Consider the following 12,432-nt stretch of genomic DNA (forward strand, 5'->3'; position numbering starts at 1 on the left):
CATTCTACATATACAATCATGTATGTGGCCGTGCGTGTGGAGTTGACCTATCGATAGCTTTGATCTGATGCGATTGTGTCCGTATTGGGGTAATGACTTACCGTCCACTGGGTGCCATCGCAGAATATTGGTGATTTGACATCTGTGGCATAGTACATGCTGCCTTCAATTGCCTCAGCACAGGCCGGCAAAGCACTGGTTAACGTCTGCAGAGATTCAGACACGTGCATAGCAGTGAGGACTCAAAATTGTGCACTGGGCGGACTGCGAAACATTAGTATGATGGCCATTCCGCAGGATATATTGGAGTTTACACATGTCAATTCTGACCGAAACCAGTGGGAGTTATTGTCCGCTTTTGGGATGTTAGGTTCATGCGCTGTATATGCTACGCCCTGTACATGTACCTTTTGCAGCATGGATGCAATGCCTGAACCGCTTCCTGTGCCAGCATCACCCTGGAAACACGCAAGCAGCAAGTCAGTAAATCACATCAAGTTCCGACCCGGATCGTGACTAGTAATGGGAAGATTATTGATTTTTATTTATATTTTTTTATATTTTGATATTGAAAACGATTCAAAGCCTCTCAATTATGATTGAGATGATGATGAAGATGATGATGATGATGGCCTTGACAACATATCAAAACAATGATCATAATAAGTATGACAACTAAAAGCTAGAAAGGTATAACGGAAAGAACTATACCTGGTATCAATCACGGAGTAGTACAATACCATTGGCATTGCACTACTTCCTGGCATCAATGAGCTGATAAAAGTACATGAGCATCATCACTGGTTTATTAGAAAAAAATATTGTAATCTTGCTGGTCATAAAAATCATCAGTGCACATCTACTGAATGAGTGATACACATAATATAAGTGCATGGATATTGCATGGCAGCATGCTTGAATACTGCCATGTGTGGCATACCACTACACACAGTACACACGCATATGCACACACAATGGCAAGCACGAACGCGCGTGCACACACACACACACCTGCAGCTGTCACTTACCTTTGGGCCTGGAGGACCCTGAGAAAGCAAACACACATGCAAGCAAATTCATTACTTTGAGGGAAGCATGCATACAAGAAGAAGGACTATGTACAAGTGACACTGATGATGTTCTTTACCTTGCCGTTTTCACGTCGCTCAGGGATACCACCCGGTTCACTCAAACAGACACTCCCGGCACTGCTGACTGCAGGTGTGCAGCAAGAGTTTGACTGTATCTGCACAAAACGTGCATCTCTGCAGACTCCTGCTGCTATACGTAATCATAACGGTGGTGTATGGTGGCAGCATTGCACTCGCCCTTACCACCACTGTATCCGCTGCAAATAGTGATTACCGGTACCTACGGCATGCAGAGGATTGCACTGAACCTGGCTAATTGTGCTGCAGGGTCACAGACGACTTGTCACCAAATGCACCAAAACCGCACATGTCGGCCTGGCAATGAGTCGCCAGTTTCCAGCTGCCATGGTGTAGTCAAGGCAACTCTCCGGCCATGTAACATCATGCAGCGTGTTCCAAAGTGATTGAATGCAGCCACCTCCCTTGGCATGTGCACCCTACCCATTCACACACACACACACACACACACACACACACACACACACACACACACACACACACACACACACACACACACACACACACACACACACACACACACACACACACACACACATATACACACATCACTCACCGGCAGTCCGGTTTCTCCTGCAGGACCCTGTTCCGTACGCACAGACAAAGATGGCAAATTAGAGAAGTGCTACCAGCAGCAGCGTCAACAAGTGTTTTGAAAGTCTCGCTTTCCAAATCCACAGTCACTAACAATGTTACATGATACATGGTTCTGTGTGCTTTACCCATCTGCGGCAGACCTGGGCAAACTATACAGTATAACCTGTAACTAATGACCACCCCTTGGGGCCAGAGAGTGCGGTCTTTAGTGACAGGTGGTCCTTAGTTAGAGGTTTGCACCGCACAACCATAATAATTATGAAGGTGAGACCGTCCGTCCTGGCAAAGTGGTCTGCAGTACCAGGGTGGTCGTTGTTCACGGTGGTCTTTGGTTACAGGTTTTGCTGTATCTGATTCAGAACTTCACAGCCTCGGCAGAAAGTGATCTTGTAGATTTGAATGTGCAAGTTCTAGCCAATCAGCTCAGTGGGTATGGCACTTACAGCTTCTCCTGGATACCCGGTAATACCTTGATCGCCCTGGCAACAGTGCAAGCACACAGAGTATAATATTATTAATTTTTAAAGAGGGTTATTTATTTGCCTGCAGAGTGATTACTCACTAGAGGAAGGACAACTGAGGAGGCAGCACATCACACGGCAGCAGAAAAGAACAGTACACAATGCCATCTATGGTAATTTGGAGCAAGCCGTGGATTTTTAGGCCTGACGACCATCAATTGTACTACCGGATTGCCGGATCACTTCCACCTGTCAGGTTTACCTTCTCGCCTTTCGGGCCGGAATCTCCAGAAAAGCCAGCGGGTCCCTGAACAGAGCAGACAGTGAACAATACGATATGCATAACATTATGTGTATGCACAGGGCCATACTAACTGGCATACGGCACACACGCGGCATGAGCAAGCAAACAAATACACACACAGGTAGACAAATGAACAAGCACATTCACAATACAGAGCAAGACTGATTCACAGCCATAGTGCACACCTGATCTCCGTCAAGCCCACGCTGTCCGCGGTCTCCCTTCAGTCCCCGTGCTCCAGAATCTCCCTGTATTCATCCACGTATAGCAGTCAGCAGTCAGCACACAATACACCACCACACTAGTTAGAAACTTGGAATAACAAATTGGCACCATGTCGGGAATAGAAGAAGCGCAACAGTGCCAGTGTTGGTGGTGTAGTGTACGCACAACATGCCAGGAATATGCAATCAAACCACAATCACACAATACAACTTTCTTAGCAGGATACCGGTATATATTTTTGAAACACAAGCACCACAGCTCAGCATTTAATTGGCATACTTCTGAAGTACAAAACAGAAAGGCAGAAAGTGAATTCCATACCAGCAGCATCGAATAATAGACCTATACCAGTGTAATATGTACATGGCGGCGGCCTCCGCATGGCGGCGGCCTCCACATCACTGTGACATCACCATGACATCACTGTAACATCACTGTGCCATCACTGTGACATCACTGTGACATCACTGTAACATCACTGTAACATCACTGTGACATCACTGTGACATCACTGTAACATCACTGTGACATCACTGTGACATCACTGTAACATCACTGTGATCTCACTTAGAATACTAGTACAGGTACGTGTGATCTGTAGTTGATGTACCTGCACCTGCACCTATAATGAGCAGACCATACCTTTGGCCCAGCACCTCCTGGCTCTCCGCGGTCACCCTGCACAACGCACAGCACAGGCAGTGGTCTGGACAGGACTTCGGTATTACGCACCCGAGTCTGCCCGGGAGATGTCTTACGGTAGCTGTTCGCAAACCCGATGATGCAGGTTTGATATAGAGGCTACACGCCAGTAAGTACAGGGCATGGTAGGCAATGCCGGACCATGCACAAGTAACGCTGCACTTCATCACGTCACATTGCGTGATTGTGATCAACGTGCAGGCCTCGGATTCCCTTCTTCCACTGTTCACACCAAAGTTCAATAGGATCTGGGAAAACTTCTTCCGGCAAACTGTGATGTGAATCCCAGCAGATTTCCCACTGTAGTTGGTCACCACGGCAACATGCACAATGCACAGCATACTAGTACAAGTACTAGTATCTATGCTACAGGGAACAGGTCACGCAATGACATACCTTATCGCCAATGAGTCCCCGGTCACCTTTTGATCCCCGCTCTCCTTTCAGGCCGGTCTCACCTTGCAAGCCCTGAGTGCCCATATCACCAGTGTCACCCTTTGATCCCTGCAGTGGGGAGAGGCAGAGTCCCAGACAAAGTTTGAAAATTGAAACCGGGGCTTTTGATGGAATCATATCGCAAGGCCACGGTCTGCGTTTCTAAATGATGAGATACGGTGGATTTGATCTCTACCCAAATGAATGATGCCCCCTTCCTGTCCTCCAGGCTCAGAAGTTGAGGGTAAAGGAGCTATATGAGTATAATTTTTGCATGATCAATTTCACTTGTGATCAAACGAATGCAGCTTGACACTACATCAGTACAGTACCTTATCACCGGGCTGGGATGGCACATACACTGCGTCCTGGAAGAAAGAAAGATAAATAATCATATAATATGTAGGTAGCAATACCCATTCAACTTTATAGTATACATAATTATACCTTGTGTAAAAAAAACCGAGCTTGCAAATTTTCGGTACCACTGGCTATTCCTCCAAACCGAATGTTGTTTGCGGCAATCAGTTTGACAACGCAACTACAACACCTGCGAATTTGTATATTTTCAACCCAGATTCTGTTAGTGCCTTCATCGTTTCACACCCATGCAATTTAATGTGACAAAGAAGCAATACCAAATAAATGGCTATCATGTATTCGTGGTTCTATGACCCCCCCCCCCCCCCGACACACACGGTCTGGTCCCCTCTTTCAGCCCAACCAGGCTGTGTGGGGAAATATTATGGTACAGTGAAAGGGGAAGTTAAGCCTAAAATCAAACGTTCACCAGTTGTAGTCTTCGGGGTGCTGAGTCGATTGGTCTTGGTCTGAGGGAGCTGAAACGCTCCCTTCCTCCTTTATTCCCAATCGAACTCGCGCACTTCCACTGAAACTGGGTGACTGTGGCCTACTACGTAGATGGGGATTTGTCTGCAAAATGTCACTAAAAGTGCCATTTCGTTCTTATAAAAGCACGGATGACCGGGATTGGCCCAGATGTTGTAGTCTTTTGGACGCTGAGTCGACTGGTTTTCGTCCGAAAAGGTTGCGATGCAGCGCTTGGGCCTTACTCCCAATCGAACATGATGGTTGAACAAGCGGTCACGTACTCCTGCATACACCAGTTACCAGGTCACCACGCCAGCAGGCTACAACTTTCACACCAAGGTTCAACTCGAGTGACAGGAATGCACCAAAAACAGGCTATAAGTATTTAGTTGCACCCTGCAGGCACGGCGGCCAGGTGACTGGTGTACGCAGGAGCACGTGACCGCTTGTTCAACCATGTTCGATTGGGATAAGGCCCAAATGCTGCATCGCAGCCTTTTCGGACCAACACTAGTTGACTCGGCGTCCAAAAGACATATGGGCCAATCGCGGTCATCCGTGCTTTTTTAAAGAACGAAATGGTGCTTTTAGTGACATTTTGCATACAAACCCCCATATAGTAGGGCGCAGTCACCCAGTTTCGGTGGAAGTGCGCGAGTTCGAGTGGGAATAAAGGAGGAAGGGAGCATCTCAGCTTCCTCGGACCAAGACCATTCGACTCAGCACCCCGAAGACTACAACTGGTGAAAGCTTTAGGCTTAACTTCCCCTTTAATCATTCTACAGCGGTGCTGAGCTTACGGAGGAATCGCCGCTTGTCCAGTTTCGGATGAGATTGATCATGTCTGTTTCAGCCCACTCTGCACCTGGTTCACCCTTGGATCCCTGCAAGTTGCAATGAATAGATTGCATCACATGGGTTGTATTATAAATTAAGTTATAATACATATACCATCACAGTTTGCATGTGCCAGGTACCCGCCGAGATGCCGGTGAGCCTGCATGATGCTGAGACCATAATGTTGCATGCGCTGAACGAGATGCACATGCACATGTGTGCGTATCATGTGGTCAAATAAGCACAGCCAGGGCCCTGAGCAGCAGCTCTCCCATTACGTATGAGTACGAGTACATGCCATGCCACGATGTGGGCTGGCTATATTCGAGAATACCGGTATGCGAAAGAAGTCAAATAAGAAGTCAGCACCAGAACCGCAAGTGAGAGCTCAGTATGTGCACAGAGTGAGTTGCTAGTGAGTCGCCGGTGCATCGCTGTGCCGCTGCGACTTATTTATGCGAGGTGTTTCACCCCCGGATTCACTGGTACTGATTGACCCGCCATGATTCAACACAGATTGACTGGAGCGTTTACATGACGCATTACGTATTGACCCGGGTTGAAATTTCAACCACTTTCCGCATTCATTCGGGAGCATAGTGGACATAGTGTAAAAAACCGGGTTGATTTCACCCCCCCCCCCCGGGCTAGGGGGAATACAGTACAGTCATGTCATGTAGTATTCATTTCCCGTCGTTTTGGTCGGACCACCTGAAATCCAGCACAGGGAGTGGTTTTTGACGATTCCCTGATCCACCCCACCAAGGGCCACCATGCACTTAATGCACTACCCCGCTGCTACGTATCAGGGCTCACTACGACCGTACACAGCGTCAATAACGGTTACAGTCAGACCTCGCTTATCCGGTCCTCTCAGTGTATCCGCCTCCCTCACCATCCGGAAGAAAATTGTTGGTTACGGATGTCATGAAATGAATACATACAGTATGTGTGTTCGATTATCCGGTTCCCTCACCTATCCGGATATTTTTTTGTGGAAAACGGATGTGTGCGGCTAAGCAAGGTCTGACTGTATTTGGATTTGACCAATCAGCGCACGGCAAAACGTGAAGGTGTGTCTTTGGAGGGTTACACGGTCTCGAATTTTTCGATTTGGCCTCCGATACTACCGAGAATTCCAAGACCTTGAAAATGATCTATCGACGGTGAGAATCGGTCGGGGGGGGGGGGGGGGGGGGAGACATCAAGGTCGGCCGCGCGTTCCGCGCACACCAACAAAACCTGGCAGCCGTGCGCATATCTGCAAGTGCAACAAGAAAGGACGGAGGAGACAGCAAGCCGCTTGCTGTCTCCTCTGTCCTTTCTTGGTAAACAGGTAAACATGGTAAACTCTTCACTTGGAACGGTTCAAAGTGAAGAGTTTACCATGTTTACCTTCGTGTTGACTCAAGCTACTGACTCAAGCCATTCAGGGATCATACCAGTCACCTGTCATCATGGTCATAACTAAGGGAATCATTCATTTCTTTGTCATTTGTGGCCAGGAAACTCCCCACTCTCAGTGTGAAAGCTCAGCGAGGCCAAACAGAAAAGAGTGTACCGAGTCGCGATCAGGAAAGATGCCAGAACTCCAGTTCACCAGTACCTCACGGACATATTTTGGTCGGCACCCGCCAGCGGATTGAGAAAAGCGACCAAGATGGCTTGGGGAATCGAAAGGACGCCTTCTCCGTGTGTGTGTCCCAGCATCAAACAACAAGATTCGCTTCGGCACTGGCCCTTCGCTGTACAGACTAGACCAGGGAGTCGTAAAATACCGGTATATTAGGGGCCGTCCGTAAATATCGATGTTTTTTTAGAGACGATATTGGTGCGTCTGGGGGGGAGGGGGTTTGAGCCATGTGCGTCTTTTCGAGCATCAGAAAAATATCGATGTAAATATCTGAAGTTTCGCCGATACCTGCACGCGGACGTCTAAATGGCTATACAAGAAATGTGAAACCAGCTTCCGTTCGCGGAGCTAAAACTCGCGATACAAGAACAAAATCAAAAATTGGAAGCTGTACGCCCATGGCGAATTTCAAGAGCAAAAGAATGAGCTATTGATTGTGGAAATCGGCCGAACGATGCCTGCAGGAGACCTTTTTCAAGACGTAGAGGCAGTGCGAACAAACACGGACGAACTCCACAAGAGTTTCCAGTCTTCACTGTCTGAACAAGGATTTGAAAAATTCAAGCCCGAGCGTAGCCGCTTTGGCTACACCAGTACACGATGGCTGTGAGCACTGCAGCGCCAACCCGGTTCGCTCCCCCCAGGCGATGCAGCTATTGCGTGAGTGCGGCGGGATTTTCACGCCTACACCGGACCCTCAAGTAAGCTCAACATCCTGGGCACTTCATGAGCATCCAAAAATATTGATTCCATGATCTAGATGTACATGTGCGTCTTCTGGGGGGAGGGAGGGGGGTCAAGGGAGAGAAGCACCAATATCGTCTCTAAAAAAACATCGATATTTACGGACGGCCCCTTACGACTACAGACTGATATTCACCTTCCCCGGGCCACAGGCAAGACCCTCGAAAATGGGAAGATCCGCATCGCGCCCGTCTGGTTCGAGCGACACTGACCGATGAGTGGTTTCACTTCGTGTGTGGTCGTACATAATCATTGTTTCAACAGAGACTGGGGCGACTTTCGTTTCTTCTATGGCCCAACAGGTAGCGTCCGTGGTATCCGTGGTGGGCATTGGACTCGCCGCTACCGAATTGAATATGTCGAGTACCCATAAATGTCTGGCGCTCGAATCACAACGGCGACTTTTCCACTTCTCAGTACATGTATATTAGTACACGTAGTACTAGTAGTACTCATCTTCTTGGTAGCACGTCCTACTGCCATGGCTGGTAGCATGTCCTACTGCCATGGCTGGTAGCTCGTCCTACTGCCATGGCTGAAACAGATTTAATTAAAAGTACCTTCACCGTTGAGACGGCAGGAAATAATTGACGCGCAACAAACAATCTCTTCCTCCGGGCCGCGGTCCGTGGAGGTCTATCTCAGGCAGAATGGTGAGAATGATTTCGAGCGGTTTCAGCTGCTCTACGATGGGCCCACTCAAAAAAAAGTAAATTATCGTGTCCGTTCCCGAACGGAACTCACGTCACGACGGCCGCTAACACCGGGTAAACCCTAGCGGCAGATGCAGCGCCTAACGGTGGGGTCGAGTGGATAAGTCTCACAACCACTGGCACAAGTGCCGAGAACGACCCCATTACTCATTAGCTGCATCCATGGGCCCACTCAAACGATCTACATAACGGATTGGGCCATGGGTCCACGCAGGCGTGACACAACCCACAAGTGCGCAGCTCATTGCTTTGCTAACGCAGGCGACTTTGTCGATGTTCACCTGTCTTCGGGCGAGGTACTGACGCCAGTGACGGTCACCATCACCCTCACCACTGAGAGCATCCGCCTAGACAGTGCCAAGTGCGGCACTACTTTTTCCGTTGGACCCCATGGACGGCGAAGGGGGCGGGCCGCCCGTCTGGGGGTGCCTTTCCCCGCTTGTTTAGGACAATTAGGTGCTGGGGCGCGGGGCGGCTCCCAATAGGTTGGTGCATTCACCCTCGCTTCTACTCCAAACAATATACTGTACATGTAACACGTACATCTGCAGTGCCTTCTATCTGCATTCGACACCTTTTCATTGGGCAGATCTGCCCGTTTGGTTTGCGAATTAAAATACACAACAACAACAACAACAACCTTCTGACTCAGCTCAGTCAGTCGTCACGACCATCACTTCAGTCTTCACACTATAGTACAGTCATGTACATGTAATAGGCCTTGGCGGATAATGCTCGAAAAGGTGGCAGATTCTGCTTTTTTTGCACCGAAATTGGCAGAACCATACAAACCTTATGGCGGGCAATTCCTCGAATTCAGCTCCATTTCTTTATCCACATACCAAACATGCATGAAACTTACCAGAAAAAGTACCGAATTCTGCCAATTTTTCTGCCGGCATTATCCGCCAAGGCCTATCATGTAACTACAATGATTGCACTCACTAGTACTAGTAGTAGTAGTTACTGTAGTATCTTAGCACCACACACACACACACACAAACACCCACACACACCCACACCCACACAGTCAGGGGGGGGGGGGGGTACGGATCCAGTACCCCAGCCCCATACACATGGACCCATAGTCCATAGACCGTGGATTGGTACAGTCGACCTACCCTTATAACGATATTTGCGTCCGACCAAGAAATATTGTTACATGTACATATGTATAAGGGTAATATTGTTATAAGGGTAACTGGTTCATTCATACACATACTGTACATGTACGTCATTATGCATGAATTTAGTTCATTTTTTACACTCTTCAGAGTCAAAAACTTCTGTACATGTACATGTACATGCACATTATGTACATGGCAAGGTGCCCACTGGTGCCCCAATTGCATTTCTTCATGTCCCAGCGACTTATCAAGTGAAGCTTGCCCTACCTTGACAGTGGACTTTACATATTCCCTGCTGGATACTGTTATAAATTGGAAAATGTCGATTGGTCAGCCCATGTTATATCGTTATAGGGGTAATGTCGTTATAGCAATATTGTTATCGAGGTAAGCCATTGTATACACAAGTCAATGGAGTGATTTGGTTTGGCAGAAAAATATCGTTATAAGGGTAATATCGTTATAGAGGTTATCGTTATAAGGGTAGGTCGACTGTAATGGTATGGCCACTGCACTGACTCAGCTCAGCTCATGTGCTATGACGATGAATGTATTGTTAGTAGTACAGAGTGGCATAAGTAGTTGAGTGGTGTGTACGAGGTGGTTTGGCTTTTTTAACATGGTTGTAAAATGACGTTTTTTCAGTCACTTCTAGACAAGCTACGTCCAAATAAATTGTTGCAAGTCGAAGTGCTATCCGTCATGCCCGTTGTGTCCAAAAATGGGAATGATCCCACTTTGGAAAGTGTCTTGAATCATGTCCTACTTTCATAGTATTCTCAGGATTCAAATAATTGGTGTGTCATTTTTTAACAAATTTGTAAAATGGCATCACAAACTGGGATATTCGGTCATCAATGTTCTGAAGTTGATAGATATCACTTCAAGGATTGCTAGTGGATGATAATTAATCTGTCAACAGAGGAGTGAACTGCATTGTATGCTGCGAAAGCCGTGTTTTTGTATTTGTAACTAGTGGCTGTGTTATACGGTGGAATTGGATAGATAGCATAGCATCGCAGCCATGTTTTCGTTGTCACAGAGTGTATTCCGTGACCTACTGTTCTTCATTCCTGTCTCTAGTGATGGCAAGACGGCCTGACGTCGTCCAAAGGCCCTGCGGAAGCAATTCACTGCCCTCCTCGTCCATTCAGGGGCTCATTTTACACATTTTACACAAAATGGCAAAGCAACCACCACTAGTTATACCGACGTGGCAGGGAGAATTAAATTATATGCACCAAATTTTCTGATCAATGTTGATCTACGATAAACTGGCTCTCATTTTCCACCACCCATGTTTCGATACAGCCATCCGGAGCAGAGAAACAGCCAGAAGAAAAGCAAATTTTACACATTTGTTAAAAAATGCCAAATGTTAAAAAAAGCCAAATCACCTCGTACTAGTATGTGTGGCGTGGTGTATGTACGTGTGGTGTCATTTTACGTAAAACGACGTTGTCCAAAGCACATATTGTGACATAACCTGATAACAGTCATCAGATCATGGTCATACATCTATTAAATCTAGCTAGCTACTACTAGTAAGAAAGGTTTGCTCCCCACACCGGATGGCAGTCGTGAGTCTAGTCAGTCAAGTGTCAAGTAAAGTCGGCGGAATAGCGCGAGCTCCGGTGTGGGGAGCAAACCTTTCTTACAAATCATCGCCGAAGTCGCAACCACTACTTAGCTACTAGTACATGATTGTACACCTCATGCTCAGCATGACAATTGACATGATGCCACGTACAATCATAATCATTATCCAAAACATTGTTTTGGACTTTGCGTTTGCAAGAGGCTCTTTTGCATGGGTGTCCGATGATACCCCAGCAGGCTGCTCCTCCTACCCCTGACCCTGGGCCTGGCCTAGTCCTACCCCTGTACCTGTGGCAGCCTACACAGGATAAGGACAGTCTGGACTTGGGGCTGTGCTTAGTACTTGTTGAACTACTACTACTACTAGTACTACTACTACTACTAGTACTACAGTACTTGCCAGAAGTCAGCTGGATCCAGGACTTGACCCACACACAGCGTCAGATAAGTACAATAGACTTAGTCATTGTACTAGAACTAGAAGTAGAACATGCAGTGCCCGCCGGTTGTTTCTACTCGGCGGTTGTTTGGCCATGAAACCAGTCAGTACCTGTTCCAACCTGAGCTAGCTGGATAGGCTGCTCAGTACAGAATGCATACCACTCGCACTTTTTGGTGCATGTCACTCACCCTGTGCAGGATCTAGCCAGTACTAGTACAGTAGTAGTGGCAGTATGAGTAAAGTACATAATCATTCAGCAGGTGACCTGCACACTCTACACTACATATACAGACAGTACAAGTAGCAAGCGTAGCACTGACTGTATGTCTGTAGGCTGGGGGGGGGGGGGGGGGGGGGGTGTAGCAGTTGAAGTGTTTCCCACTCACACTGTACAGTGACTGTGTACTCACACTGTGTCAGCTAGCTCTCGACGGACATGTATTGTGTAATGACATGTTGACAAGACTTGTACTAACTACTTACTTGTCACAAGATCTACTCCCTGTGCATGTGCAGCATGACTCATGAGTAAGCGTGCTGCCGTTCATGAAGCACGACTCACTGACAGTACAGGGACTTGTCCAAAACTAATTACTTGGCAAAACTTCAAAAG

General features: G+C 47.4%; 1 protein-coding gene across 4 annotated transcripts in view; it reads right to left on the minus strand.

The window, feature by feature from the left end:
- LOC135808705 (sushi, von Willebrand factor type A, EGF and pentraxin domain-containing protein 1-like) overlaps positions 1-12,432 on the minus strand; it is a 40,151-nt gene that overhangs the window by 10,039 nt on the left and 17,680 nt on the right. For 2 of the 4 annotated variants that reach the window (XM_065321928.1, XM_065321931.1), the window contains 11 exons: positions 5,525-5,608; positions 4,226-4,261; positions 3,855-3,962; positions 3,399-3,434; positions 2,717-2,779; positions 2,490-2,534; positions 2,210-2,245; positions 1,726-1,752; positions 1,029-1,046; positions 408-458; positions 102-206 (listed from right to left, as the gene is read on the minus strand). In XM_065321928.1, the coding sequence (XP_065178000.1) occupies positions 102-206; positions 408-458; positions 1,029-1,046; positions 1,726-1,752; positions 2,210-2,245; positions 2,490-2,534; positions 2,717-2,779; positions 3,399-3,434; positions 3,855-3,962; positions 4,226-4,261; positions 5,525-5,608 (609 nt within the window). The remainder of the gene's footprint in view (positions 1-101; positions 207-407; positions 459-1,028; positions 1,047-1,725; positions 1,753-2,209; positions 2,246-2,489; positions 2,535-2,716; positions 2,780-3,398; positions 3,435-3,854; positions 3,963-4,225; positions 4,262-5,524; positions 5,609-12,432) is intronic. The other 2 variants (XM_065321929.1, XM_065321930.1) reach the window with 2 other exon arrangements.

Source organism: Sycon ciliatum, chromosome 2 (genome assembly GCF_964019385.1).
Source record: "Sycon ciliatum chromosome 2, ocSycCili1.1, whole genome shotgun sequence".
Classification (NCBI taxonomy): Eukaryota; Metazoa; Porifera; class Calcarea; order Leucosolenida; family Sycettidae; genus Sycon; species Sycon ciliatum.